This window comes from Chondrus crispus, genomic scaffold (genome assembly GCF_000350225.1).
Source record: "Chondrus crispus Stackhouse genomic scaffold, scaffold_137, whole genome shotgun sequence".
NCBI classification, from domain to species: Eukaryota; Rhodophyta; class Florideophyceae; order Gigartinales; family Gigartinaceae; genus Chondrus; species Chondrus crispus.
Window position 1 is genome coordinate 158,826 of NW_005179005.1, and position 25,859 is coordinate 184,684.

The window sequence follows — 25,859 nt, forward strand, 5'->3', positions numbered from 1 at the left end:
TTGGCATCACAGGTTTGATGGAACATGGGCAGATGTAGAAATGGTTTCTTTTTGTTTGTGCAGAGTACTGTAATTATAAACCGATTTTTTGATCCATCTGGCGTTTCTGTAAGTGTAAGCCTTCAAGCCCGAGCAAGTTGTTGTACTGTACCCTTGGTATGTTGTTGTTGGCGACACCTTCCATGTCGGTGATCATTTCTCGCGGACACTTGGGAGCCTCGTGACCCAATCCATGCCAAACGAGGAGGCGGTAGCGAAACGAGTGTGGCTATGGCGCACCCGCGGGGGGAGGGGGGAGGGGGGAGGAGGGGGGGGGTTTGGAGTCCATTTCGACCAGCATTGTTACCGGCTGCAGAAGTACTGTAGACGGGGCGAGGCGCTGGAATCGCGTGAACCTGCCCAGGCGACGCGACAGAAAAGAAACTCAGCTGGCAAAAAGGCTGTACCCATCCAACAATGCAAGCGGCGCCGCTGGCGTCTGCAGATTGGCGACGTGCGCCCACTCGAAACCCAAGGAGCTCGGACACATGTCCAGCGATGTGGCCTCGAGTTTCCAGCCAATGGGTATGCAATGTATCTCAGCTAGGCGAAACCGCCATTGATTCCCGGGCGACAAGTGTGTTCCGGCAGGTCTTGACGTCAAGCCAATTTCACACATTTGTCCTCGTCCACCAGCGCCCGTCTACCACAAGTTCCACCTTCACACGCCGTGACCCATGCGTCGCGAATGCCCCTCCTGCACAGCTTAGAGAGAAGTCTTAAAGGTCTGTGCCTCCCATCTCAACTGCCCCTGCGCAGGGGCTTTGCCCTTGCAACCGCTACGAACATCCGAGATTCCCGCCCGCTCGCTCGCTACGGATCAAATCCACCCCGTTGCCGACGACCAAGCCGTCCTCTTCTCACTCGCCCGCGTTCAAGTGCCCAGCCCTTCATGCGCTTTTCCATCCACGTTTATCAATGAATCCGGCTCATCTCTTCGCCTCCCGCCCTCCTGGTCTGGCGCACTCGACTCCCTAGCCTCCGAAATGTTTCATCTCTTCCTCCCCCTCTTCCTGCTCTGCGTCTGCGGCACTCCCTTGTACAACGGATCCAGCGCTCCTGCCCACCTTGAAGACACCTACAAGCGCTGGCGCTCCACTGTCTCCCATTCCCTCTCGTTTATCCCGCCCACATCCGGCATCCACACCACCTCCGCGCCGCGCTCCGGCCAGCTTTCTAACGTCTACCGCTCATTCCTCTCGTCCAAAGCCTCGACGCACTGCCTAACCGACCCCGACGCCGTCTGCCGCGTCGCCGCAGACCCCGGCATCCCCGTCGGCGAAGTCTTCTACAACTTCAACGATTCTCAACGCAACTTTAAAGGCCACAGCCGACAAGTCATGATCGCCTGTCGTTGCCTTACTGATAACTGCGAGTCCGCTATCCTCGTACGCCCTGTCGAACTCACTACTCTCCTCCCTAACGGCACAACCGCCTTAACCGGAACCAGGACCTGCCTCTACGAGGCCGTGGATAGGAGCTTCTCAGACTGCCACTCCGAGCTTTTGCAAGTCAGCTCTCAGAGAAAATCTGAAGCAACCAAATCGCTGCCCGCGTACAAGGCCTTTTCTTTCGACGTCGAAGACGACGTTAATGGCGACCATTGGGACGCACGCGGCATTCGCGGTGCCTACCAATCCTATCTGGACACCGATTTCGAACAGCTGCCCACTGTCGACATGCACGCACTACACACTGACAATATCAGCGTCTTCGACAAGGGCGATCATGCGTCGGAGAGAGGCGGCATCACCAGAAAAAATGCTCGCCTACTCCGAGCGGATGACCCAGAGGACGGCGTTGCGTGCGCCGCCTTGTACGCTGCCACGCTGGGCGATGCGGCACGCATGGCATCGCAGCAGGACTGTTACGCCGTGGGCAAGTTCCAGGGCACCTTTTTGCTTCATCCCACCGTCACGCTCGTGTCGGACACGGAGCTCGCGCTTTCATGTAGCGCGGCGGCGCTGGGGCTCATCTTCCTGGTGTCGTTTTACGTCAAGGAATTGAAGCGCAAGACATCGACCTATTGCCATCTCGCGCTCATTGTGTTCTTCCAGTTCTTGTCGTACGCACTCGAGGCGCTGCCGTTACATACCGCGCTCAGTAGTGAGATCAGCGCGAGGGACTGGAGTTCGATGTTTGCGTTTGTCGACGCAACAAAAGGGGTTAACGGAGGGGAGAATAAGACCGTGCTGATCCTCACCGGCGTGTTAGGGGAGGTTAAGCATTACAAGACCAGGGTGATGACGGTCGCAGTGCTCACGGCGGCGTTCGACTTCGTGGCGATCGTGATTGTGGGTATGACGATTACGAGCAAGGTGCTTTGTATATGTTCAGAGAAGAGGAAGAACATGCTAGCCGTGTTGGAGGTTTCGTCGAACAGCACAGCATGAGAGGTTTTGGAGCAAGGGAAGCCATGCTGGCAAAAGCCATATGCGAGTCTACGCCTTTCCCCCATGTAATGGATTAAGGACAGTTTTAATAGATTCTGATGGTAAGTAGGCAGGCGTGATGATTGGAGACAATCTCAGTTTCCTGGCCCGAGAATCTTCGCAAGTAGATAACTGAGACTAACACCTAGAAGCAGTGGCACTACTATCCTATCCTCTGCAGCGGCTCCTGTGCTTTAGAATCCCTCAGACGAAAAAGACCTTTAGACACTGTAGGTAGTGTGAGCAAGTCGAAGGGGGTTAGAACTTCCGATGGTCGAGCTTTAATTTCTTCCACCGATGGCTACTACATCTGTCCATGTCCTAACTTGAGTATTACTGTAAAGAGTATGAGTAAATGCAGATCTTGACTCCTGCCTCTAATCGAATTCTCAAACACAAAGGAGAAAAAAACTCCTTGTACCTCTCCGATTATTTTTTTAACAAATTGCACTAACCGTTGTCGTCTCTTCCGCAACTTGTGTAGCTATGTAGGGTTGAATATCTCTACAGAACTCCATCACTCAGCGATACTACATGTAGGTCATTTATTCAGTTATTCCTAGTGCTGACCTTACAGCTTTGGTGGCCTTATTTTTTTGGTATGCCTGAAAAAGTCCGTGACCTTCTCTTACTTCATTCCCTATTTCTTTCCGTCTGAGAATTTGCTTGTGTGTAATGTAATTCGTGTCGGTTTGAGTCCAGTCATTTCCTGAAGAGGTGTGCGATATGTCCCATCCTCTCGCGAACCTATCCGCTTGAGCAGTGCTTCGTTCAAGATGGTTTCCATCATTCCTACAACCGATGGCCAATCCTGTGGTCTTAGCTTGAGTTCGAACTGCAGGCATCCGTACGCCGCCTGCACGTGTTTCGTGCAGTTCTCGACGGTGCCGTCTACCCATAGTAAATATGCTACAGGTCTGACCGCGGGAGCTCTCTAGTTAGACAGTGCAGGGATTTATTCCAAGAAGTCGTGGACTTACGCTCTGTGTTGTGCAAGGACGAGGCGAGGGCGTACACTCAGTGACTGCTCGGGGGATTAGGATTAGGCCTTGCTACAAGCTCGCAATCTATATCTGTTTCGTGTTTTGTTGCCTGCGGGTCGCTGAAGTGGTCGGGCAGTGATTTCTTAATCGTGAGGCCACGGGGCTTTGCGATTCTGCCTCCACGTCTGTGTATTACTTCTCTTACTTCTTTGAACATCGTATGGGCGTTAGCGTTGTTCAGGGCGTGGGGTGCGAATAGTGTCTCAGTGGGCAACAGTTGCACGTAGCGTTGTTGGATGTCGTCCCTAGCGATACCGTCCTCGACGAGTGACTCCAACTGGGAGCGAACATGTGCTTAATTGTCATCCCCCTTGTCCGGCATTCATTGTAGCTCAGCGGGGCCGCAGTACAGCATCAGTTCCAACTGTTGGTTCGCAGCAGCGTCGTGTTCCTCGCTCATGTTGAGGTCTGCGTCAAGGGCAACAAGGACAGCTGAGGTAATTTTTTTTTTTTCCTAAACTGCTGGGGCTGCCAATGGTAGTTTCTGTGTGGTGATTCCTTCATATGACTCCCAGTCATTCCTCTCTCATGTCGTTGGCCAACGGCACCTCCCCTTTAGCTCAGTGGGCATCGTTCCTCTCATCACATTCTGAATCGTGGTCTATGTCATACAGGGGGGTCTCTCAATAGTGCCGTCTTTAGTAGTGCATCCCTCTATATAGTGCTACGGCTCACCCTCTCGCACAGGTTATCATAATCCCACACGTGTATCGCAACTTGCGATATGGAGGTGCGACGGCTGAGGGTCGAGGGTATCTCTCTCCAACTCTCTTTTGCTTGTCTCGGCACCAGATCGACAGTCATTAGTTTCTCACGATGTGTGGCTTCTTCCCGCGTGCGCACGACCCAGATATCATCCCCGGCAGCCTTCAGCCACTTACCGCCAGGGATCGCACGCAACCTGCACTCCTCAATATCTATGATACCGCACGAGATAACCTGGCTGGCGTTTATCGGCCCAAGTGATGACCCGTCCCCGTCTTCGCAGTGCCTGAATAAGGAGAAAAAACAGTTGTCCACGGGGTGGAGGGGAATGTGCAACGGGCTTAATGCCATACTTCTGATCGCATGCACGGCGGGCATCTTACTGCACCTGCCCAGGACACCATATATCACTACCACCCCCTAGATCGTTCCACTCCGGCGCCGCGATCTCGTCCGAAAACGCGTTCACCGTCAACCTCCGCCCGTGGTAACACGTCACCGGCCACCAGGACGGGCAGAAAGACTGGCCTTCTAGCCATGGGGGGGGGGGGGGGGCTTCGCGTCCATGAAGGATTTCGCCATACAACGCCAGGCCTCGGTCACATCGATCGGGCGCCGCGCGTATCGGACTATAATCGGACTAGTGTATCCCTCCCAACAGCGGGAATAGGTACGTCAAACAAAACACACGACACATCTTTAGCAGCGACATCATCGTCTTCGTAAATGTGGACAGTACCTGCCGCAACTAAGTCGGCAAACTCGCTATACATACCGTGGGCGTCGGCTAAGTAACTTAACCACCCGTGCTTGATATACGACGACCACGACGACACCGCGAGGTCGCTTGTCGATCGAACCCACACTGCGAGCCCCCTGTGCCGGAGCCGTAGGCGGCCGGCAACAACCTCAAAGTCCCAGTTGCGAGTGAGACTCTCCGGGCGCGCGAATGGCTGAATGTAACCAAAATCGCAAACGTCCCAGGGCATCGGGCAGGGAGAATTGCTTCTGTAAGCCGCTTCCTGCCCATTCCATCGAGAGGCGATAGTCCGCCGGTTGCACTTGAATATTCTTTTCATGTCCCTAGCACAATATTCCGGCTTAGGGTCGCCCTCCCCCATGTCCCCGATGATGTCGTCACTGCTGTGCGGACTACGCAGTGACCATGCACTATCCGGGTCGGGGGGCTGGGGAATTGATTCCGAGCTAAACAGACCTGACACATCAGTGCTCGTCTCACCTGGACGATCTCCAGCAGCCCGGCCGGGATCGTGGTCGTGCTTAGGCTTAAACACGTTCAGGTGGTGCCCCTCCCCGCGGGAGGGTATCCTACTTCCGGGGACCGCTTCGGTCCGCGGGCCCTCCCTGCAGCTAGGCGCATGACTCGGGCTATAGGGTGTGGGTCCTCTACTACATCGTAGCAGCGGTGCCCGCAGCTCTGCTCACAATGTGGCTCACATTGGCGGCAGCGCCTGCAGTGGCAGACTGCGTGACAGTTCTCGGCCACACAATTCGGGCATGGACAGTGCGTTTCACACTTCCCGCATACGTGGACGTTGTCCCCGGTACAGCGGGAGACTCGTGCCGAAGATGAGGTGGTGGTGACGAGAGAAGACCTAGGCATTGTGGTGGTATATACTCAACTAATTGGCCCCACAAAAGCAGCCTATATAGTTCGAAAGCGCGCCCGTATAGCGCAGATACGCAACGTAGCCCGACTGTAACGTGATCACACGAGCGGGCACGAGAGGCGGTCGGGAAAGAAGGTGTTGAATGAGGACAAAACAGGGCAGATCTACGAGGCGCGGATCAAGTGCTCTCCAAGTGGTGTGGTAAAAGAAGTGCTCGATTGGGCGACCCCACAAAACTTAAGAGTCGAGTCAATCGGATGTCATACCGGATGTCTTATCTTGGCTGGCCAGAAAGGCCAGGCAGCGGAGTAAATGGCTTAGCAGCGTGAATGTGTTCAAGACAGAACGGGCGAGGTAGGAGTAGAGTGTGAATAGAGTAGGCAGATGGTGAATGTTTGGTAGTGGACAAGGTTCGGTCTAGAGGAGAAGTCAAAAACAAAGATGCGATCGAGGCAGCAGCACTTGTTGGCAGGCAGGCAGAGCAGAGCAAGGTAGTTGTGAATATGTTCCGAGTCTGCGGTTATTCTCGTTGGTGCTCTAAAGAGTGTCGCGCTAAGGCGCTATGCTCGACCTGGTTACCGCGGATACTGATGTCAGTATTTTTTTCGAACAGAAAAAAGAGCGAGTGTCGATGTGGCGATGGTTGAGGTATGCGAAGGGAAGGATACTAAGGACACTGAACTACAGTTGGCTATTAGGTCTATTAGGTCGGCGGCGACGGCCGCTCTGTGACCTCGCGCCCTCCCGGTTGTGTTGACTGATTTCTTTATTCAATGTCCTTTTGAGCGAATGCTATCCCGGTTGTCGGAATACGGTAAATCCAAGGCGGAAAGATACAAGAGCTAGTCTTCCGGTGTGTGTGACGGTATCCAAAAGGATAGATGTCCTTTTGGAAGTTTCGCGTAGAGGCGCGGGAGGTCTCGCGTTCAAACGCGGCAGCAAATTCTTGCCAAGGAATCTATCTTCCCCTTTTTCCTCTTTTTGCTCTTGTCCTCGCCCTACGAAGCGGTAAAGTATACATGGCTGTGAGTAATGTTATGTTATGTTGTGAAGGGATAATGCAATCCGGAGAATTGCGTACATCTCATTTCTGAGGGCTGCACACGCACTTTGTGGTATTTCCTGTTTCTCCGCTGATTATCAGCAGCTTGCTCCCGCACGTGTTCTGCGTGTCAACGTTTTCCCATTTGTCCACATGTGTCCGTTATGAGCGCACACGAGTGTTGCCGAAGTGTTGCCGACTCTCACAATCACATGCATTTCTCTAAATTTCTCTTTACATTGATTGCTTAATCACTGCTTTACTTGGGTGTTACCCAAGGGTACGTACCACCTGTTGCGCCCCGCGGCGATCCCGCGCGACTGCTGCGGATACAAGGCGCATTTCAGCTTACCCGGGCCGCCGTCCGCCGCGCGCAACTGCGCCCTCTCCCAACGTGCCTACGTCGCCGCGCCCCACGCGGGGCGAGGCCGGTCGCAGTCGCTGAGGTGCGGGCGGATGGCCCGTGCCGGCGGGGTAGCGCAAATCGCGCCGCCGTGCGTCTTCTACGCCGCACGTAGCATGGCTGCAGCTCCGCCCGCAAACGCTTCCCGTTCAAACCACGAACAACTCGCAGCGCAAGCATCATGCCGCCCTGCTTCCCGCTCGTGCGCAGCAATGCGCGCATCCCTTTCAAAGCGCGTGCGTCCGAATAAGCGTCGCCGCCGCCGTTGCGCGCGCCCTCACCCCGACGCGCTGTGCCTCCCTCCCCCTTCCCCCGCTCTCCCTTGCGCGTGCGCGCGCCCGTCGCCGCCGCACGTATGGACAGCGCTCGTGCCCCCGCCGCGTTCTAGTCGCGTGGCGGACGCTTCCCCGCCACGACCCGGCTTGCAGCAGCAGCGGGATGGGGAGCTGGGGCGCACTGTTTTCGCCGCTGGCAGAGTGTGGCGGCGGCGGGGCGCAGGCTAGACAAACTCATAGAACATCTTTCGTTTCGTCGTCTCTACTCTCGCTCCTACTTATCCGTCTCGCTGCTGGCTGTGTACCCATCGCCTCTTCAAAGTGAGATTGGCCCCCGCTTTGACCCGGTCTGCAACGCTTCTCGACACACCGTTCATTCACGAATACCTTTATAACTTTTGAGCACAAGAGCGCACGATGAACGGAAGCAGGTCGCTAGTTCATACATACATACATACACATACATGGATTGCAACGTCCGTGAGGCGAGCTTCTCACGCATTCATAAATCAAAAACAAAGCAAAAAACCCTCAACGCACTACTACTGTCACGGGCGGCCAGCGGCCATCGCACTTCGATACTTACTTACACTACTTAGTAGCTTACACCACTAGCTTCATGATAGCAACCACATTACCCACCCCTGCAACTACGACCCCGTGATCGTGGTCTATCTGCAAGTCTCTTGCATTATCCAACTGGGCCAAGACAGCTTCAGACCCATCCTGTCCCCTTTGCACAATTCTTCCGTCCCTTGAAAATATTTGTGATGTTCGTCCTGCGCGGAAAGCAGTACCCAAGTCTGCCGTCTTCAGGAACCGACTCGTGATTTCTTCCCAATCCTCTTTCCTCCCGGTATGAAGTGTGATCCCTCTCTCCACGTCCCACACATGCACGCTCTCGTCCTTCGATCCAGATACCACACGTCTTCCGTCCCCACTCATCGCAACGCTAATCACCGCATCCGTGCGTCCAACTAACGCCTCCCCGACTTGTCTTCCCGTCTCCACGTTCCACACACGCACGCTCTCGTCATCCGATCCAGACACCACACGTCTTCCGTCCCCACTCATCGCAACGCTAAGCACCCCACCCGTATGTCCAACTAACGCCTGCCCGACTTGTCTTCCCGTCTCCACGTCCCACACCCGCACGGTCTCGTCAACCGATCCAGATACCACACGTCTTCCATCCCCACTCATCGCAACGCTACTCACCCCACCCGTGTGTCCAACTAACGCCTCCCCGACTTGTGCTCCCGTCTCCACGTCCCACACCCGCACGCTCCCGTCATACGATCCAGATACCACACGTCTTCCGTCCCCACTCATCGCAACGCTACACACCGATTCCGTGTGTCCAACTAACGCCTCCCCGACTTGTGCTCCCGTCTCCACGTCCCACACCCGCACGCTCATGTCCCCCGATCCAGATACCACACGTCTTCCGTCCCCACTCATCGCAACACAAGTCACTTCCGACTTGTGACCGCGGAAAATTCTCAATACTTTCCTCTCCGACGTACTCCACAGCCTTAACGTTCCGTCTTCATATCCCACAACAACATTCTCCTTCCTCTCACAGAGAATTGCGCAGGTGGCTCTTGTCACGCTCGGGTTTTCCACAGTCACGCTCGGGTTTTCCACAGTCACGCTCGGGTTTTCTCCAGTCACTTCGGAGGTTACACTTCCACAGCACATTCCAAAATATGCCCTGAAACGTCGACACATTTTGCGCCTGCTTGCTTGAAGATCCCCTGGGCCCTGGCTCTCCGTTTCGAACTCGCCTTCTAATTGACTGCTTGGTTCATTGGCCCCTGGGCCCTGGCTCTCCGTTTCGAACTCGCCTTCTAATTCAACCATCTTCGTCTCCTTCTCAGCAGATTGCCTGAAAACTAGTACTTTTGCCCCGGACTCCTCCACCTGACATCCATACACTTCACCTCTGGAATCCATGCCCACTTGAATTTCTCCGTTTCCGAAATATGGCAGAACAATCTGCTCCACCATCTTTCCATCGGCTCGCGCTACACACTCACTCACAGGCCGCACCCACGGCCGTGGTGCGTATCTCTCAATTTCCTTCAGCATCTTTCGCACACAACTTGAATCCCGTGCCTTGTGCTTCACTCGCCCATATAGTTGAAAGTAAATCCCGGCACTGTTTTCACCACAAAACGGTACACTCAGTCGCGCAGCCCGCATCATCAAAACCATTCCATCCACTGCATCCTCATCTACCCGTCCCATTCCCACCTTCCCGCGTCCTCTTTTCCCCTTCAAGTCTCTACTCAATCCCTTCACAGCTTCCTCGTATTGCCAAACCCCGCCTCTCCGTAGCACTGTCTTCACCCATCGCGCACTCAAAAATAGCCTCTTCAGCTCCTCTACGCACCCACCCTGTTTCAAAACACGATATATATTCTCGAAAACATACTCCTCCCGTGCGCTCTTCCCCTCTCCGTCTCGGTCCTCACTCATCGCAAGCAACCCTTCTCCTGCCCTGCACACATCCGCCATCTTCTTATACCACTCTTCTACACCCTCCTTCTTTTTCGCTTCTTCCACCGCGAAATCGTGCGTCAGATCATGCACCCCCAACCCACCACAACCCTTCTCATACTGCACTTCTACTAGTCCAACCCTTTCCATCTCCTTTGCACACCTTTCCGTCCGCTCCTCGTTCATCTCCCACAAATTTCCAACCAAACTCAAAGGTATCCGGTCTTGCTTCTTCATAACGCACAGACTCCGGTGCATCTTTCGAAACGAAAATTCATCAACCGTCTCCCCACTCCTTCCCACATCCGACTCCAGGATATCTAGTGACGTATGCAATGTCCCATCTAACGACGAATATCCGTCCTTCGGACTCTCCCCGCGAATCGTGTTACGACTCTTCATCTTCGAAAGGTACGCTCCCCATGCTTCTGACAATTCTCCCTGCCATCTGTCCCTCATGTACCTCACGCTCGTTCCTGCCACGTTCAGAGCAAGCGGCAATCCGCCACACATTTTCAGTATTTCACCCACGGCTTCCTTGCATCTCGCATCATCCACTTCCTCTCCATTTGCCTCACTCGCGTGCACAAGCATCTCAACTGCTTCTTTCCCTACCTTCTCCCTAGGCTCGAAAGCAACCCGCTCCCCAATCTGACGCAGCTCCTTATCCCTCGTGGAGTACAGTAGTCTGCTCCTCCTTCCCCCGCTGCCCCCCAAAGTGCCAGTCAGAACAGACAACTTTTGAAGGATATTCGCGTCCATATCATTCACCACCCACACATCATCAATGATGAACAAACACACATGACTACAAAACCAAGCTTGTACCTTCGCTAACACGCTTTCAAACTCGCTCTGCTCTCGCATTTCCACAGCCCTCTGGTTCCCACCGGACGCTTCCACAATCAGACACAGTTCTTCAATCAGCCGTCCCACGTTTCCATCTTTCCCTAACGACATGAAGTATACTCCTCCCGAAAACTCCGCCTTAATCTCGACATCGTGCGCGATCGCTCGTAGGGCACATGTCTTCCCGACTCCGCCCTGTCCCACTGCTGTGGCACCCACTTGCTCGTTCCTATCTCTCCGTAGCACAGCCGCTTTCAGACGCGACTCACACGTGTTCGGCAATCCATCGCTCCCCTGAGAATTAAGCTTCACACATATCGACGCAGGATTACGTTCCGCTCTTATCGACGCCTTGAACTTATCACTCGTGCCTGGCCTGGTCAACTCGACGGCCGCGCGAGTCGCGCCAGTATCGATGCTGATCGACTCCACGGCCACGCGAGTTGCACGAGTATCGATCCCCGCGCTTGCGTGTAGAATGCGATTGTGAAGGCGGTCCGCTTCTTGCTTGCGCTTCTCTAGGACTTCTCTATCTCCCACTGCAGAGGCGTACGCACCGAGTCTCGCTTTTGGGTCTTTCGACTCTTTCCGCAGCTCAGCGAGGGAATTCAATATGAAGCTTGAGATGTCCGCGACTTCACGTTGGAGCAAGCGCGTGTGCTGCGACGACGTTCCATGGATCGGCATGTTTTCAAGCTCCGTGATGTCTGCCTGCAAGGTAGTGTAGGCAGTGAGCACTTCCGTAGAGAGCGTTTTGTTTTCCTTGTAGGCCTTGTGTCGTTCGATGAGACTTGCGATGAGGCGGACGACTTGCTCAGCCGGGCCGGTGAGGCCCAAGATATCCATGGTGTTTGCGAATAGGGGGTGTTGTTCGGATTCGAGTAGGTGGCAGTGGCAAAGCGGCGCTTATTCTTTTCTATATCTCTCTTCTCGTTGTCGGTCGTTACCCAAGGGTTAGTCGTTTTTCGTTCTTGGTCTTCTCGCAGAGAGGGCGGGAAAGGTTTACTTCCACCCTTCGCATTCGAATAAATGCAGGACATCCAATGGCCCACAGCTATTTTACGGTAGGTGCCCGCTTGACAGTGAATTTTGGAGTGATTTCCTACGCTGAAAAAACAGGGCGGCGGTTGTGCGGATTGTTGCTGCTGTGTTGGCACATCGTGAGTTGAGTAAGGCTGCTCTCGCGACGCACTGACAAGAATTTTACGCCAGCAACGAGGGCTGCAAGGGACTCCAGGGAGGCGTATGATACGGTGCTGTACTCCAGGGGGCTTGTCCAGTCCATCGGTATTACAGTACCAACGGTACAGTACTGCAACGAAAGCCGTAGGACGATACGAGTAAAGTTTACAGTACCCTCGCGGTGGGAAGGTCCCCCCCAAGTCGAGTCATGCGCCGAGTGGGCAGGTGGACTTGTTGGACACCGTCGCGGCGAGAACCGGTCTGCGAGCTTTGATGGACAAGATAGAAAGCTCGCCCACATGCAAAGTGACGCGCGACTGTCTCAAGCCCTTCAGTGCCGCCAACCCGGCAGAGACGGCGCAGGTCGCCGAGAGACCCCAACACAGGGACGGCCGAGCAATGATTGCCCGCACGCGCTTGGTGGCGGAATGTCCCCGGATTCAAAAGCGTTGGTGCCAACGCCAGCAAGACGGGCCGGACGAGGACAGGGGGGGGGGGTTTCAGGCAGGCGGCCTGCAGGGGACCGGCAGTGGAAGCTGTCCGTGCGAGAATTTGTAAAAGAATTACAGATACAGTACCAAGGGTACAGTATCTACCCTAAATCATTTGTCTCATGTTCCTAGTTCCTACCAAAACGTTCTGTACAGTGAATCCTCGCTAACTGCATCTGAAAAGTGGAGGGTTTTCGTATGCAGGTGGCGAACATATGCACTTGTCAAAGTGTCCAAATGCCTCGTTTTTATTCAAAAAATCAGATATCCGGGTCCGACGGCGGTGAGGAAGCACCGACGGCGGTGAGGAAGCACCGATGGCGGTGAGGAAGCACCGATGGCGGTGGCGAAGCACTGCATATCTGTTGTCGTAAGTTTTTACCTGTTTCATAGTAAGCCTTTGTATGAGGGTTCGATATGATTAAGGATCACTTTCTTCATGCAGTTATGCGGTGTGCAGTTCAATATCATATACAGGCTGGAATCGCTGCTCCGCAGCCGGTAGCTGACGAACGCATGCAGTAATCGAGAATATGCAGAAACCGAGCATGCAGTTACAGCAGCGAGGATTGACTGTAATGCCGAAATCTGAATCACAGATTCGGACGTTTCCCCCCTGCTCCAGGCTCCAGGCATACACCTAAACAGGAGTGTTCCTTCCAAGCGTCTTCCCTCTCCCTCGCCGCGATGGCACCCCTGGCGCCCGTCCTGCACACCAAGTGCCTTCCCACCGTCGCCCTCCCACCGTGTGCTTTTAGCGCCATGCCATGGCTGTGTCACTAAACTTTATGCATTTTCTGCGATGCTTTTGGAGTCTCTTTCGGGCAAGCAGCTCTCTGCTACCGACATGAGCGACAAGTTGAGAGCGTGAGGGCGCGCGCAGGGCCAGGGGCAGTGCCTAGAGTGATACTGTGAAAGCCCGGTTTGTATTCGCCGAACAAACATATGTACCTGTTCCAACGCCGCAACTCGGAACAGTTATCAAAATAGAAACACAGGCTGTGTCATTTACCCACACAGCATACACTCCGAACTGTGTCGTAAAATTGTTTCTTTCTTTCTCGTCACCGTCATGGCTCTCACATTTCTCTAAATAGCGTCGGCTGAAAGTTGCCCTTGCGTCTGCTCCAATATCATCCGCTTAGGCTGCAAACTGTGACCTTATCATCCCCACTTTTCTTCGTGCTCCCAACCTAGAGCAGTTTCCGCCCTTCTCCCCCCTCAGCTGCAAACCGACACCATAGCATACCCACATTTCCACGTGCTCCCATCCTAAACCAGATATCCCTCAACGTTCGTACGATATTGGATACCACAACTGCCGCAAGGCGATCTTCACTCCTGCCCCAAATTGAATTCTCAAACACAAAGGAGAAAAAAACTCCTTGTGCCTCTCCGATTCTTTTTTTAAACAAATTGCACTAACCGTTGTCGTCTCTTCCGCAACTTGTGTAGCTATGTAGGGTTGAATATCTCTACAAAACCCCATCACTCAGCGATGCTACATGTAGGTCATTTATTCAGTTATTCCTAGTGCTGACCTGACAGCTTTGGTGACCTTATTTTTTTGGTATGCCTGAAAAAGTCCGTGACCTTCTCTTACTTCATTCCCTCTTTCTTTCCGTCTGAGAATTTGCTTGTGTGTAATGTAATTCGTGTCGGTTTGAGTCCAGTCATTTCCTCAAGAGGTGTGCGATATGTCCCACTTTCTCGCGAACCTATCCGCTTGAGCAGTGCTTCGTTCAAGATGGTTTCCATCATTTCTACAACTGATGGCCAATCCTGTCATCTTAGCTTGAGTTCGAACTGCAGGCTTCTGTATGGCGCCTGCACATGTTTCGTGCAGTTCTCGACGATGAGGTCTACCCATAGAAAATATGCTACAGCATACCGAGGTATGGTTTCGTGTTCTTGAGCAAGTTCTTTCATCAACTTGTTCTTGAAATGTAAGCCTTCATCGCCAGCCCATGCCTGCGTAACCATGAAAGTTGGCATTCAGTTGGCCTGGCTCTGGGCCGCTCTCTCTCTCTGCGTCGGCTGACCTGGCGCGTATGAGCCAAAAAACCTGGCAACAAATCATCTCTTATCACCAGAATGTACGTTTCCTCGTATTGTCCCGGTCCGATGTACAAGAAGGTGAAATGCACGATTTCATTATATTTCTATCCACACGAGGTATATGATATTGGCCTAGGCATGTGTTGAAAACGCTCATCCGACACTCTATCTTCGCTTTCCGTAGCTCCTACCGACGTTGCTGTACCTCAAATATGTCCAGCGTCGAACACCTGTGCAGCATAGACTCGATTGACACTCCTACAAACTGGTCTGTCCGGGACTCCATCTCACTGTCGGCGATGAGAGGAGCGCCACGATGGCGGTTGAAGTTAAACATATCCTGCTACTCTCGCCCCAGAGAGGAGTCCACAATACTACTAAATCATCATCAACAGTAAGCCAAAGCACAGCGCACGGCGAATTCATCGCCATTCTTGCTGTTCAGACTATTGTCGAACTCGACCGAAACAACTTCAATCGTACTCCCAAAAAGGGGACGAGTGCTGCTACTGTGGTTCAAATCACTGTTAGATAGTTGGTAGATAGTTCGTTTGCTAATAGGAGATATAGTTTACCGTGTTCGCCTCCCTTTCCCACCGCACCCAGGAGTATCAGTCACTGAGTATGCAGAGAAATCCACAGAGGTCCGTCTGGCTGCCCTTCGGCACGAGATTCGCGTGCTTTATGATCTCGTCTCTAACCGCTCTTAGCCCTGCCAATTGTGACTCTTGCTTTTCCTTCCTCGTACACAGACACCGAATCCAAATGCGTGAGTGTCTCTTTGGCTTCGCAGCCGTAGAAAATATCAAGTATGAACTTATTGATTGGATCACAGGTCCGGAAGTCGTTTGGGTTGGCATAAACCTTCCTATTGTAGTAGGTTTTGGCCTCTCCGAGCAGAATGGTTTCGATGTTCCTTAGTCCTGCGGCCTCTAGAACGATCGTATGGTCTTAAAGTCTGTGCGGCCCAAATTACCGCTAGAAATTCTTTTTCTGATACAGAATAGTTTCTCTCGGCTGCGGCTAACGTTCTTGAAAAGAACCCGATGGGTTTACGTTGCGCATCCGGATGCGTTTGAAATAATGAAGCGCCGATTTGATAGTCGCTTGCATCGGTATCTACCGAGTAGGGTAGGTCCTTCTTCGGCAGCGCCAACACCGGTGCCAAGATGGCGTCCTTGAGCTTATGAAAAGCGTTTTCGCACGGTTCGTCGAATCCTTCAAACTGGACCGGTTGTCCCATCTTCAATAGTTGATTGAGAGGATGCGCGATTTTTGTGTAATGTGGGACAAACCGACGGTACGCATTATAAAGTCCCAAGAAGCTTCTGAGCTGGGTCTGCGTTTGAGGGTACCTCACTTGTTCTAATGCGGCGGTTCGCGCAGTGTCAACTTCCAATGTACTTGGCCGAACGACATGGCCCAGGTACCTGATCTTTTCGACGAAAATTTCGCACTTGCGAAGCTTGAGCTTCACACCTGCCTTCTCCAATACAGGCAGTATTGCGTCAACATGGAAGACGTGCTCCTCCCAGGATTTGCTGAAGATGATGATATCATCCAAATACACCAGACATGACTTTCATCAGAACGGAGAGAGCGGTATATCTATGGCTCTCTGAAACGTCGCCGGCGCGTTGGTAAGCCCGAAGGGCATTCTTGAAAAACGGTAGAGACCTGAGTGACACGAAAAAGCTGTCTTGTCGCGGTCCGCTTCGGGAATAGGCATCTTCCAATACCCCGAACTCGCGTCCAACGCGGAGAAAACCTTGGTGTCACCAAGCGAGTCCAGACACTCATCCATGCGCGGTAAATGGTACGTGTCCTTCACCGCTACCGCGTTTAACCTGCGGTAGTCTACGCAAAAGCGCATCGATCCGTCCGGCTTGAGCACTAATAAAACGGGCGACGCCCATTCTGACTGCGCCGGTTCGATGACTCCTGCCTCTAACATCTTCTGTACTTCTGCGTCCTCGACCTCCCGAGCCTTTGGACCGGCTCGGTACGGAGCTTGTGCGATGGGCCTGGTCTCCGGGACCAGCTCTATCCGGTGGACCGTGGTATTAATTTCAGCAAGGGTCCCATCCCACATCTTAGAGGACTTCTTCAATATCCGTCGGAACCGCTCGCGCAGCCGTTCCGGCACGTGGCTCAGGTCCAGGTCCTCCACGTCCGGCGGTTGGGGCTCAATCTGCTGCTCCGGCTTCGACGATGCCGTGGCAGAGAGCCCACTCGACCGTTCTTCTGGCGGGTCCTCGTGCGCTTGATCCGACGGTTCGCATCTTGTCTCGCCCTTAGGCGTCTTGGTAGAATTAGGAAAATTTTCCTTCTTCCTTTCTTGAATTCCGAGAACTTCACCAATGGTGGTTTTGCTCTCGCGCACGGCCCTCGGGTGCGGTAATAATTCTGCCACCACTTGGCCTTTTTGCACCCTGACAGGGTACGTCCTAAAATTCGCAACGAGTAAACGAAATGGCCTGTCAGGCTCAACCTGAACGACACCATTCGTGCACGTCAACCCGTGCCTTTCGTACAACGACGGTCACGGCTGAACCACAACCAAGCCCGCCCTCTTCGAGGTGCACTCCACGACGCGTTGCGTCCCTGGCTCGATAGTCGTGGCTCTTGCCACGTTTACCTTAGGGAAAATTCGCTCCCCCTTTCCATCATTCTCGTCCTCTCCCGGGACGAGATTCTCCTTCCCTTTTCTCGTCGAGAACCGCCTAATTATCGGAACCTCCGAGAAATTCGCCAACTCAACCGTTTTCTTCCTTGGATAAATTGCTTCCACAAACCGGTCACAGTAGTCCGCGTCTAGAATTAGCGGGACTGCTAGTTTTTCGCATACAATAAACTCGGCTGCGGCCACAAATCTTCCAAGCCTCGCAGGCATTTTAATTGTGCCGAGAGTCCGGAGTGGCCTATTATTCGCGTCGCCAATGTCTTGGGTCGGTCCGTAGGACACCAACATTTCCATTCCTGCCGGAAGTTCCGACCTTCGAACCAAATTCGGTCCGGCACCTGTGTCCAACACGGACAACACTCGACTCATCAATCCGACCGTTGGTCCAATATCCGCGTAAGCTTTGTAGTTTTTTCGCGCGAGGACCAAGATCTTTTCAGGACATTCTTGTCGCTTAACCCTGTACCAGGGCCTACGAATTTGATCCATCGGACGATCCTTGTCTCGACTTAGAATTTTCTTGACAACAGTCGGCTCCTTCGGCTTACCCCCTATTTCAACTACCTCCTCGTCGAGGCCTTTCCTTCTTGCTACAGACGGGGAACGGGACTGAGTCTCGGACGCAGTACGTTGAACCTGCGCCTCCCGTGACTCCCTCGAGATTCCCCTCTCTAGTTTCCCTGCGGCTGCGGGTTCCTTCTCATGTCCGACGACGCGGGCCCCGCGGCGGGCCCTCTGAAGGGTTGGTTCGACCTCGGCGTTGAAGCACTTGGCGTGCTCGCCGTCTGCCAATCGAACCAATTCTTGACCTTCAGATAACTTGTCGATGGTATCCCTAACCTCTCCATCGGAGACAACGCCTCATAACTTGCCAAAACTCGGTGCATTTTCCGGAGGGAAAGAATGCACGTTGGCGCAGCGTGCCCCTTTTCGTAACAGTGATAGCACACCAGTCCGTGCTTCTTGACGGGATATTGCGGCCTAGGTCCTCCACGGGCCGGCGGCTTTCCTTGATGTTGCGGCCTTCCCATCCAGCCTGGCCTTCGAAACGTTGTACCCTTGTCTTCCATCGGAATGCGCGGCGCCGGCGTGTGGCCGCGCCCCCGGAACATCATCACGGGATCCGTGGGCTCTGAAAACGACTCCGTCGTGTATGTGGGCGTCGGTAAAGTTGACGACCCGCTTGCCCCGTAGTCCTCGTTTCCGTATCCCTCCGATGGCTCAATAAAATTGCCTTCGGCTACCAATGCTCCTTCATAATGATTTTCGCTGCTTCCGTGCGCACCGCGTTCATCTGACGCGGAGATTGACTCGGCTAAGTGAACGGCGGCTTGACCTTTACGACCGGGATAAGAAGCCCTCGGCTTCTTCCCCGCCCTGAAGGTCGACGGCGTCTGAATCGTGACCTTCTTGGTCTTCTTGTCCTTGGCGCGGCTCGCCAAGCCATGCGCCTTCGCGTAATTTACCAATCTCAAAAATGAGACATCTCGGTTATCCTGTCGATACTGCGAGACCATGGGCTTGATACTTTCATCTAGCTCCTCGATGAACATGTTCATCTGCTCCTCCATAGAATAAACATTCCCACAGCTATTACTGGCGTCCGTTAGGCGAATGTAAAATTCCATCTCGTCTTCAGACGGTCTTTGCTGAACTTCTCGCAATGCGAGCACGGCTTGACGGATCGCCTCGTCGGTTGCCAAACTCCTCAACAACCACTGTACGGCCTCTGGCCAAACGGACACCTTTCCGTGATGGGACCCGGCCGTCTGAGACACAGAAGTGTACTGTCTCAAGGCGATTCCGCTTAGAAATTCGGGCAACAAGCGGATCGCTTGCCCCTCGTTCATTTCTTGAGTATCAAACTCTTGAACTAACTTTGCCAAAAAATCCAACACAAAGACCCCGTCCTCACCTGTGAACGTGTTGTCCTTCTTCACCTTAGGCGGAATATCTCTCCTGATTTTTCGCACGGCGGTCCGCCGGGAACTTGACAAATATGTCTGCGGGTTCCGCAAGCGGGGTACGTTCGGTACGAGAGTAATTTATTGAAGAGGTAGTTGGTCGGATTCAGCTCCTCCAACTCCTCCCATCGCAGCCCGCGCCGTGTTGCGACATCTTCGGGCTCCGCGTCCTTGTCTCTCCGCGAGGCGGACGAAGTGACCCCGCCTTGTCTGGAGGAAATTTTCTTGCTTGACGAAATCCGTTTTCGTCTTCTGAACGATGTTCGGAATCGCCGGACTGGTTCGACGAACCGCCGTTACCATCCTCGGAGGGACCCGGCGACTCTGACTGTGAGTCGCGGTCCTCCGGATCGTCACTACAGTGACCCTTGCTTGTACGTCGCTTGTCCTTCTTCGAGGGCTTCGACTTGGAACTCCGCTGCCGAGCGGGCTTGTCCTTCTTCGACCGACGGTCGCCCTCTCTACCCGAAGGGAGCGGCTCGTCGTCCGATCCTTGCGGAGCTTGATCCGCGGCCTGCTCAAGGTCCTTCAGACGTTGCGCGGCGCGATCGAATCGGTCATCGATGCTTGTTCTAAATTTTCCTAAGGACTCCAAGGCTTGATTCGCGTCGCGCCTCGCGTCCTTAACTGAAAGTTTCAATGACGCAAGGACCTCCGGGTCGATGCCGTCGGTCCCGTCGCCATTATTTTTCTCGACGAGTCCCACGCGAGCTGTTAGCTCTCCCAACACGATGTGGAACTCGGCTGCTTGCAACTCCAGTTGCTTTCGCACTAGGGCCAGTTCATCCTCGAGAATTTTCTTATTCTCTCGGCGAATTTCGCTGCCCATCTTCTCGAACTTCTCGTCGAGGTCAATTTTGTCGGCGGCAATCCCCGTAGGGGATTCTTGATCTCCGGGATCCGTGGCCGTATTGGCCTGGCGCCGGGTGCGAGGACCCCTCGGGATCCTCGACGCCCGTGCAGATCCGCTCCCGCTCGCCCCGGGACCGACGTCCCCGGGTGCGCTTGTCGACATCGTTCGGCGTAGCGAACGAACCTAAAAAAAAGATGCGAACAAAAAAATTAAAAAAGAGACTCCGTACCCAGACTACTTCCTTGTCGTAGACAGAACTAATTCTAGGTTAAGAGACCACTTTTGTAGTGCAATGTGCCTAGCAGGCCGCGAAAACAGTCCGACGGTCAAACAAAAAGAAGAAAAACAGCAACAGCAACAACCACTGCCGATGGCACGCGCTACGGAGCGTTCGAGACTCCCTTTCCCCTTGTGTGGGCTTGCGGCCCACGGTAGCTCGACTCCGACGGAGGGGTTAAGGAAAGATACCCGGCCCAGGAGGATAATTTTGGTAGAGACTTGTGAAGACTTGTGGGCTCGGCGAGTGCGGGTTGGGCTTGTCTACGAGAATGTAACCGCGATTCGCTGGGTTGTAAGGCCAATGCTCCATGAGCGTCTTCAGCACCTTGGGTATAATTCAAGGTCTTCGACGGGGGCTTTTTCAGCACTACCCGACGGGATCGTAACCGTGTAGCAACGCTACTACCGACGTGTTGCCCGATGGCTAAAAACACCCTCACCAGCGCGATCGCGATCGCAGTAGGCGGTACCAGCTCTGTCTTATACAGTAAGACCTTCGACGGAGGCGTCGTCACAACAGCCTTCCTACGGAACTTGAAACAGAAGCAGCGCTACACAACGTGTTGCCCGATGGCTAAAACACCTACACCGGATCGGTCGCAACCAACTCCAATGGAACCAACACAATTAAGGGAAAATAGATGTAGAGATAGAAAAGGTAAAAGGATAAGAAAAATGAATGGGACCTCGAGCAATAGAGAATGTCGTTAGCAGCGTAGAAGGAAAGCGCGTCGCGTGAACGGAAGCGGTCTTCGACGAAGGCGAGATCTAACTCTGGCAACTCGGGTTACCTTTACTCACTTGGGTTGGTAACTGGACTATGCTATATAGCCCCGCCGGAGCCACTGCAGTAGCTCGCGGCGCTAGATCCTAGATCTAATCTAGTGTCAGCAAAATTAATGCCAACTAATTAACTAAATAAAATAAAATAATTAAAAATTGAAACTGTGCAATTATTCACACGTGTGTCCCCCGACCCGGACTACTTTTCATATCCAAATATTTTCCTTTCTTTTCACCCCCCCGTAGAGACTCATATTGCACTACATGCGGGTTAACTCTCGCAAAGAAAGAGTTTAAATGAGGTATGATAAAAGCCGATTTCTTCGGACTGGGAGTTCAATAGAACTTTGTGCTGCGTATGCGACCATTGTGTTGCCAGTTCTGCCACTAGCTTGAATGTTTTGTTTCTGCGAACGTGAGAGCAGCAAGCGAGCAGCTGTAATCTGGTAATTGGCCTTAAAGCACTATTGCAGGAGAGGGCTGAATGTTGAAGTGATCAAAAGCTGCAACCCTGAAACTAATGCCACCAACACTGCCCGCGCAAGCCGTGTCGCAAGTGGGTGCCGTGATGAGTGTGCCAGACAAAGCACTGGATGAGTTTGCGCTGCGGCAGTTCACGGACGGCGACTACGCCGGGGACGCGTGTGGCGATGGGGCCCGCGGCAGTCATGGTGCACGTGAGAGTACTTCGGCGAGCGCAAGCGCATCCAGGACGAGTTCTGCGACGCCCCCGTGCTAGTCGACAGCTACGGTCCCTTCTGCAAGCACATGTTCATGCCCAACTTTGTGCCCGGTCTGCGCGACGCCGCCGTGCGCATCACGCCCGACAACGAGCCCGTTATCAAGTCCGCCTGACATGCTGGGCGCGAGGAAGAGCTCCCCGTTCTCGTCCGCCACTTTCCTAAAGACACGGTGCGCCCGCCGGACAGTCGCTGTTTGGACCTGATTTGTACGTTGGAACATGCATAACCGAAATGGAGACAGAGATGAGTTGCACGTGCGTCTGCGGGGATGGAGGTCTGGCTGTGATCGTGTGTTGGCCCGTGTATTGCCGTAGAAATGTAACGCGCCTGTTTGCTTCAAGATGTACATCAAGTTCTAACAGCTCGTTTTCGATTGATGTGCACAACCAAACTGCGAAAGAGTTCAAGAAGAGCTTCGAGTAATTCCATACAGCAGGAGCTCTTCTACATCACACCTACAGCCGCCTTTCAAATTCATTTCTCGAAGCACTGGGACAAGATGACAGCTTCTACGGTTAGTTTTCGCCCTAAGAACCATGTCACCACAAAAATTGACAGCCGAGAGGGAAATCCCATGACTCGTCGGTTCCGTTAAGTCTAGAACTCATTCGTCTAACCGGCAAGCATCTGTTGAACGCTGAACCCCCTCTGAGCAAATTGGTGGACCAAGGTTTCGTTATTCCAATTTCAGGGCACTTTATTCGGAACCATGGAAAAGTGGCACTCACAAATTGGGAATCGCACCATCTCACAATCAAAGGACTTGTTACAACTGAATTGTGCTTCTCTATGAGCGAGCTACCAACAAGGAAGATCTGCCTACAGGTGCGAACGGAACTCGATTGATGTCGCCACCGTGATGAACCCCTACGGTAACCCTACGGTAACCAGACCATGGTTTTACTTTGAGGCTCATTATTACGAGCTGGAGTGCAGGAAGAATGGTGAAGGACTTGTCCACGATCGAAGTCAGAGACAAGCCATCAGCACACCATTATCATTTCTTTGATAATCGAGTCTTCCCCCCGCACGTTGGTGCCGAGTTGGCACACGAACAGGGCTGATGTACAGTGATGAGTATTTTTTCACTGAGATGAACATCAACTCCGCAAATGCTCACCCAGAAAATGCTCACCCAGCGAACGGAGAGCGTCTGGTTGTCATCGATTCGGGCACGTAAAACATCATGGGATATGCATACTCTAGAGGGGGACGCAAGGTCAGCAGAATAGAGATCTCTCTGGACTGTGGTGAGACATGGCTAAACTGCAAAACTTGGTATCCCGAGAAGAAACAAGGAGAAACACATTCATGCGTCCGGGAATGGGAAGTAGTATTTTTGTTGGATGTTTTGGGAATTTGAGATTCATCGCCGTACTCGAGGTGCTGCGCCAGCAGCGCGCCGCGGACTCGGCCGCGGCCACCGCAGCCATGGCCAGCTCGCAGCTCTCGCACCGGTTGCCCATCGCCCGCATGCTCGAGGAGGACGCCGCGCCCGCCGAACCGCCCGGCATGCCGGATCGCGGCGACAACAGAGAGCTGCTCGCGCTGAGCGGCGGCAACGCCTGAGGCGAAGTGATTCCAATTTCTGCGCACGGTCAAAACACAACGGCGAAGGGGTTACGTTTTTGCGAAAGGAGATAAAAATGCATGCCTGCCTCGACAAGAAGTCAGAACTTACCGCGTTAATGAGTTATACGAGTTGCCACTCCACACGTGGGCCATGGCCTTGACAAGCTCTGATGTCCGAGCTTGTCAAAGCCAGGTGTCAACACCTGCTGCGGGTCAAGACTGGTACTCTCTACAAAGACTGTCTGCCTAAACTTCGCATCGGGCGCCTTCCGCGGGACGACTTCAAAGACGCCTGTGTCGTCATCCGCGTGTCCGCCTTAGCAATACTCATTTCCGCAAATGGAGACGCCCGAGTGATATAGCCCCATTCTGACGACGTATAGATACCAGTTAATGGTGAGCACGACGTTCGGATTGTCGCGGTGCTGAGGATCGTAGACATTGACTTCGACCGGGACTCCACCCGCAGCAGGCATCATTCCCTGGTTTGACGACATGCGATGTTGTGGATGGGTCTAGGGCATCGGGGGATGATGGCGGGGGCGGTTGTGAGGGTGTCGGTATGTTGACCAGGGGCGCGAGTGGAGGACGGGATAGACGACGGGCACATGTGAGGCGGGTCGGGGATGTGAGGGAGTCGGCGAGCGGAGTGCGGACACGTCGGCGCTTTCGCGCAAGGCGAAGCTGCCGCCCGAGACGATGGCGGCGCGCCGCCCGCAACGCGCGGGGCGCCCCAAGACATGCAGCGGCACTCCGACGAGCACCTCGGCAAGCTCGGGCGCAAAGAAACGCGCTGCGCAAAAACTGAAATTTAAATACAGCCAATTCCCGACAAATCCTCGGCTTCATCGTTTTCCCGCCCCCAAACACCATTTCCATCGGCCTTGTTGAACAACACAACCTCGTCCTCCAGCAACCAACCGTCCCTATTTGCACGGCCCTCTATGTCCGAAGCCCATCTCGGAAACTCCTCCTTCGTCCCGTCCGGCGAACTTTGCATCCGCTCCTGTCAGCTCTGCTTCCTCACCACCACATCCACCACGGGAGCTCTCGCATACACAGACGCCCTGTCCCACTGTCCGTCCCCTCGCCCATGTCCCATCGGACGCGAGAAGCTAGGGGCTACGCCACGTACGCCCCGACGCGTCCACACGGCCGCGTCCACACGCACACACAGATCGCCACGCGTCCACACACACACACAAGTTACGATTTCGCGTGGCCCGTCGGAGGGCGCGTGCGTGACACTCCCTCTCATCGGCGTCGCTGGCTGGGTTAGGTACCGCATATGGGACGCACGTGTACGCGTCCCATATGCGGTACGTAACCCTATAATAATAGGGTCACTAATAAATAAAAGCGGGCTCTCAAGAGTAGCCATCTCGTCGTCGTACTATGGCGCTGCGTGCGGAGCCGCCTCCACAAAAGAGAAAGCGGCGGGGCGGCCAGCGCCGCAGCATCCGGAGCCGGAATATGGCCGCACCAAGAGGGAGGGAAGGTGGTCAGGCTGAAATAGCAGGCACTCGGGGGGTGGCTGGTGCTCCGGTTGAGGTAGCAGGTGCCCAGGCTGGACAGGTTGACGTCATAGATCACCGAGCCGTCGAACGCGCCCGTGCTGACGTCCCGACATCACCAGCGCCCAGCCACGGCAGTGCTCCCCAAGCGGCGCTCCGCTTGAGGGGTGCACCTCGGCCCGGGCGGCGGCACCTCCACCCGGGATTGAGCTGCGGGTCGGCTCTCCCGGTGTACAGAGTGCCCCGCCCGCGGCGGGTGAGCGAAGGGATGTGCACGAGGCAGCGAAGAGACGGCCGATTGTTAGGGCATATGTTCCGTTTGCAAGAAGGGACAGGTGGGGCAAGCGGAAGCAGCGGAGAAAGGAGCAGGACCAAAACGCGATGGGGGACGAATGAGGATGCGGTGGAATGTGTAGTATAAACACCCCCAACAGAGCGGGGTGTATACTCAGTTCTTGCGGAGACCCTCGAGAGGGAGAAGACAAGGGAAGACGGACACCCACTACGGAACCGGAGCACGGGCCCGGGTAGCGTGGTAGAGCGGAATCGAGGAGGACGGGCGCACGCGCGAGCGGATCGACGCCTCCATGCCCCGGGGCGATACTGGGTAACGATCCAGTACCGACGGGCGGAGGTGGATCCGGCTCGTGGGCGTGCGTCGCGCGTCCTCTACCCGCGCTCGGTGTCGTCTAACGCGCGCGAAGGAGAAAGCGCGCGGTTAGAATAAGCGGGGAGTCGGCCCTCGGCGGTCGGTCGTCGACAAGTCCTTCCTTGTCGCCCTCTCTCCGCCGCCGGTCCGCTCCATATTTAATGTAC

General features: G+C 54.1%; 6 protein-coding genes across 6 annotated transcripts; 4 read left to right on the forward strand and 2 right to left on the reverse strand.

Annotated features, from left to right (window-relative positions):
* Positions 1–1,886: 1,886 nt before the first annotated feature.
* Positions 1,887–2,432, forward strand: CHC_T00002389001 (hypothetical protein). The gene has a single exon (XM_005713453.1). The coding sequence runs from the start codon at positions 1,887–1,889 to the stop codon at positions 2,430–2,432; it is 546 nt and encodes a 181-aa protein (XP_005713510.1).
* A 2,416-nt stretch (positions 2,433–4,848) lies between these two features.
* Positions 4,849–5,340, reverse strand: CHC_T00002390001 (hypothetical protein). Its single transcript, XM_005713454.1, has one exon. It carries the CDS (start codon positions 5,338–5,340, stop codon positions 4,849–4,851), a length of 492 nt encoding a protein of 163 aa, XP_005713511.1.
* Positions 5,341–6,353: 1,013 nt separating this feature from the next.
* On the forward strand, positions 6,354–6,497 carry CHC_T00002391001 (hypothetical protein). The gene has a single exon (XM_005713455.1). The coding sequence runs from the start codon at positions 6,354–6,356 to the stop codon at positions 6,495–6,497; it is 144 nt and encodes a 47-aa protein (XP_005713512.1).
* Positions 6,498–7,507: 1,010 nt separating this feature from the next.
* CHC_T00002392001 (hypothetical protein) lies at positions 7,508–7,798 on the forward strand. The gene has a single exon (XM_005713456.1). The coding sequence runs from the start codon at positions 7,508–7,510 to the stop codon at positions 7,796–7,798; it is 291 nt and encodes a 96-aa protein (XP_005713513.1).
* A 3,731-nt stretch (positions 7,799–11,529) lies between these two features.
* Positions 11,530–11,961, reverse strand: CHC_T00002393001 (hypothetical protein). Its single transcript, XM_005713457.1, has one exon. The coding sequence runs from the start codon at positions 11,959–11,961 to the stop codon at positions 11,530–11,532; it is 432 nt and encodes a 143-aa protein (XP_005713514.1).
* A 9,821-nt stretch (positions 11,962–21,782) lies between these two features.
* On the forward strand, positions 21,783–21,953 carry CHC_T00002394001 (hypothetical protein). The gene has a single exon (XM_005713458.1). The coding sequence runs from the start codon at positions 21,783–21,785 to the stop codon at positions 21,951–21,953; it is 171 nt and encodes a 56-aa protein (XP_005713515.1).
* The last annotated feature ends 3,906 nt before the right edge of the window (positions 21,954–25,859 follow it).

Excerpts from the sequence above, each read along its gene's own strand:
- CHC_T00002390001 (XM_005713454.1), bottom strand. The coding sequence starts at position 5,340 with ATGGGGGAGGGCGACCCTAAGCCGGAATATTGTGCTAGGGACATGAAA.
- CHC_T00002392001 (XM_005713456.1), top strand. The coding sequence starts at position 7,508 with ATGCGCGCATCCCTTTCAAAGCGCGTGCGTCCGAATAAGCGTCGCCGC.
- CHC_T00002391001 (XM_005713455.1), top strand. The coding sequence starts at position 6,354 with ATGTTCCGAGTCTGCGGTTATTCTCGTTGGTGCTCTAAAGAGTGTCGC.
- CHC_T00002389001 (XM_005713453.1), top strand. The coding sequence starts at position 1,887 with ATGGCATCGCAGCAGGACTGTTACGCCGTGGGCAAGTTCCAGGGCACC.
- CHC_T00002394001 (XM_005713458.1), top strand. The coding sequence starts at position 21,783 with ATGAGTGTGCCAGACAAAGCACTGGATGAGTTTGCGCTGCGGCAGTTC.
- CHC_T00002393001 (XM_005713457.1), bottom strand. The coding sequence starts at position 11,961 with ATGTCCTGCATTTATTCGAATGCGAAGGGTGGAAGTAAACCTTTCCCG.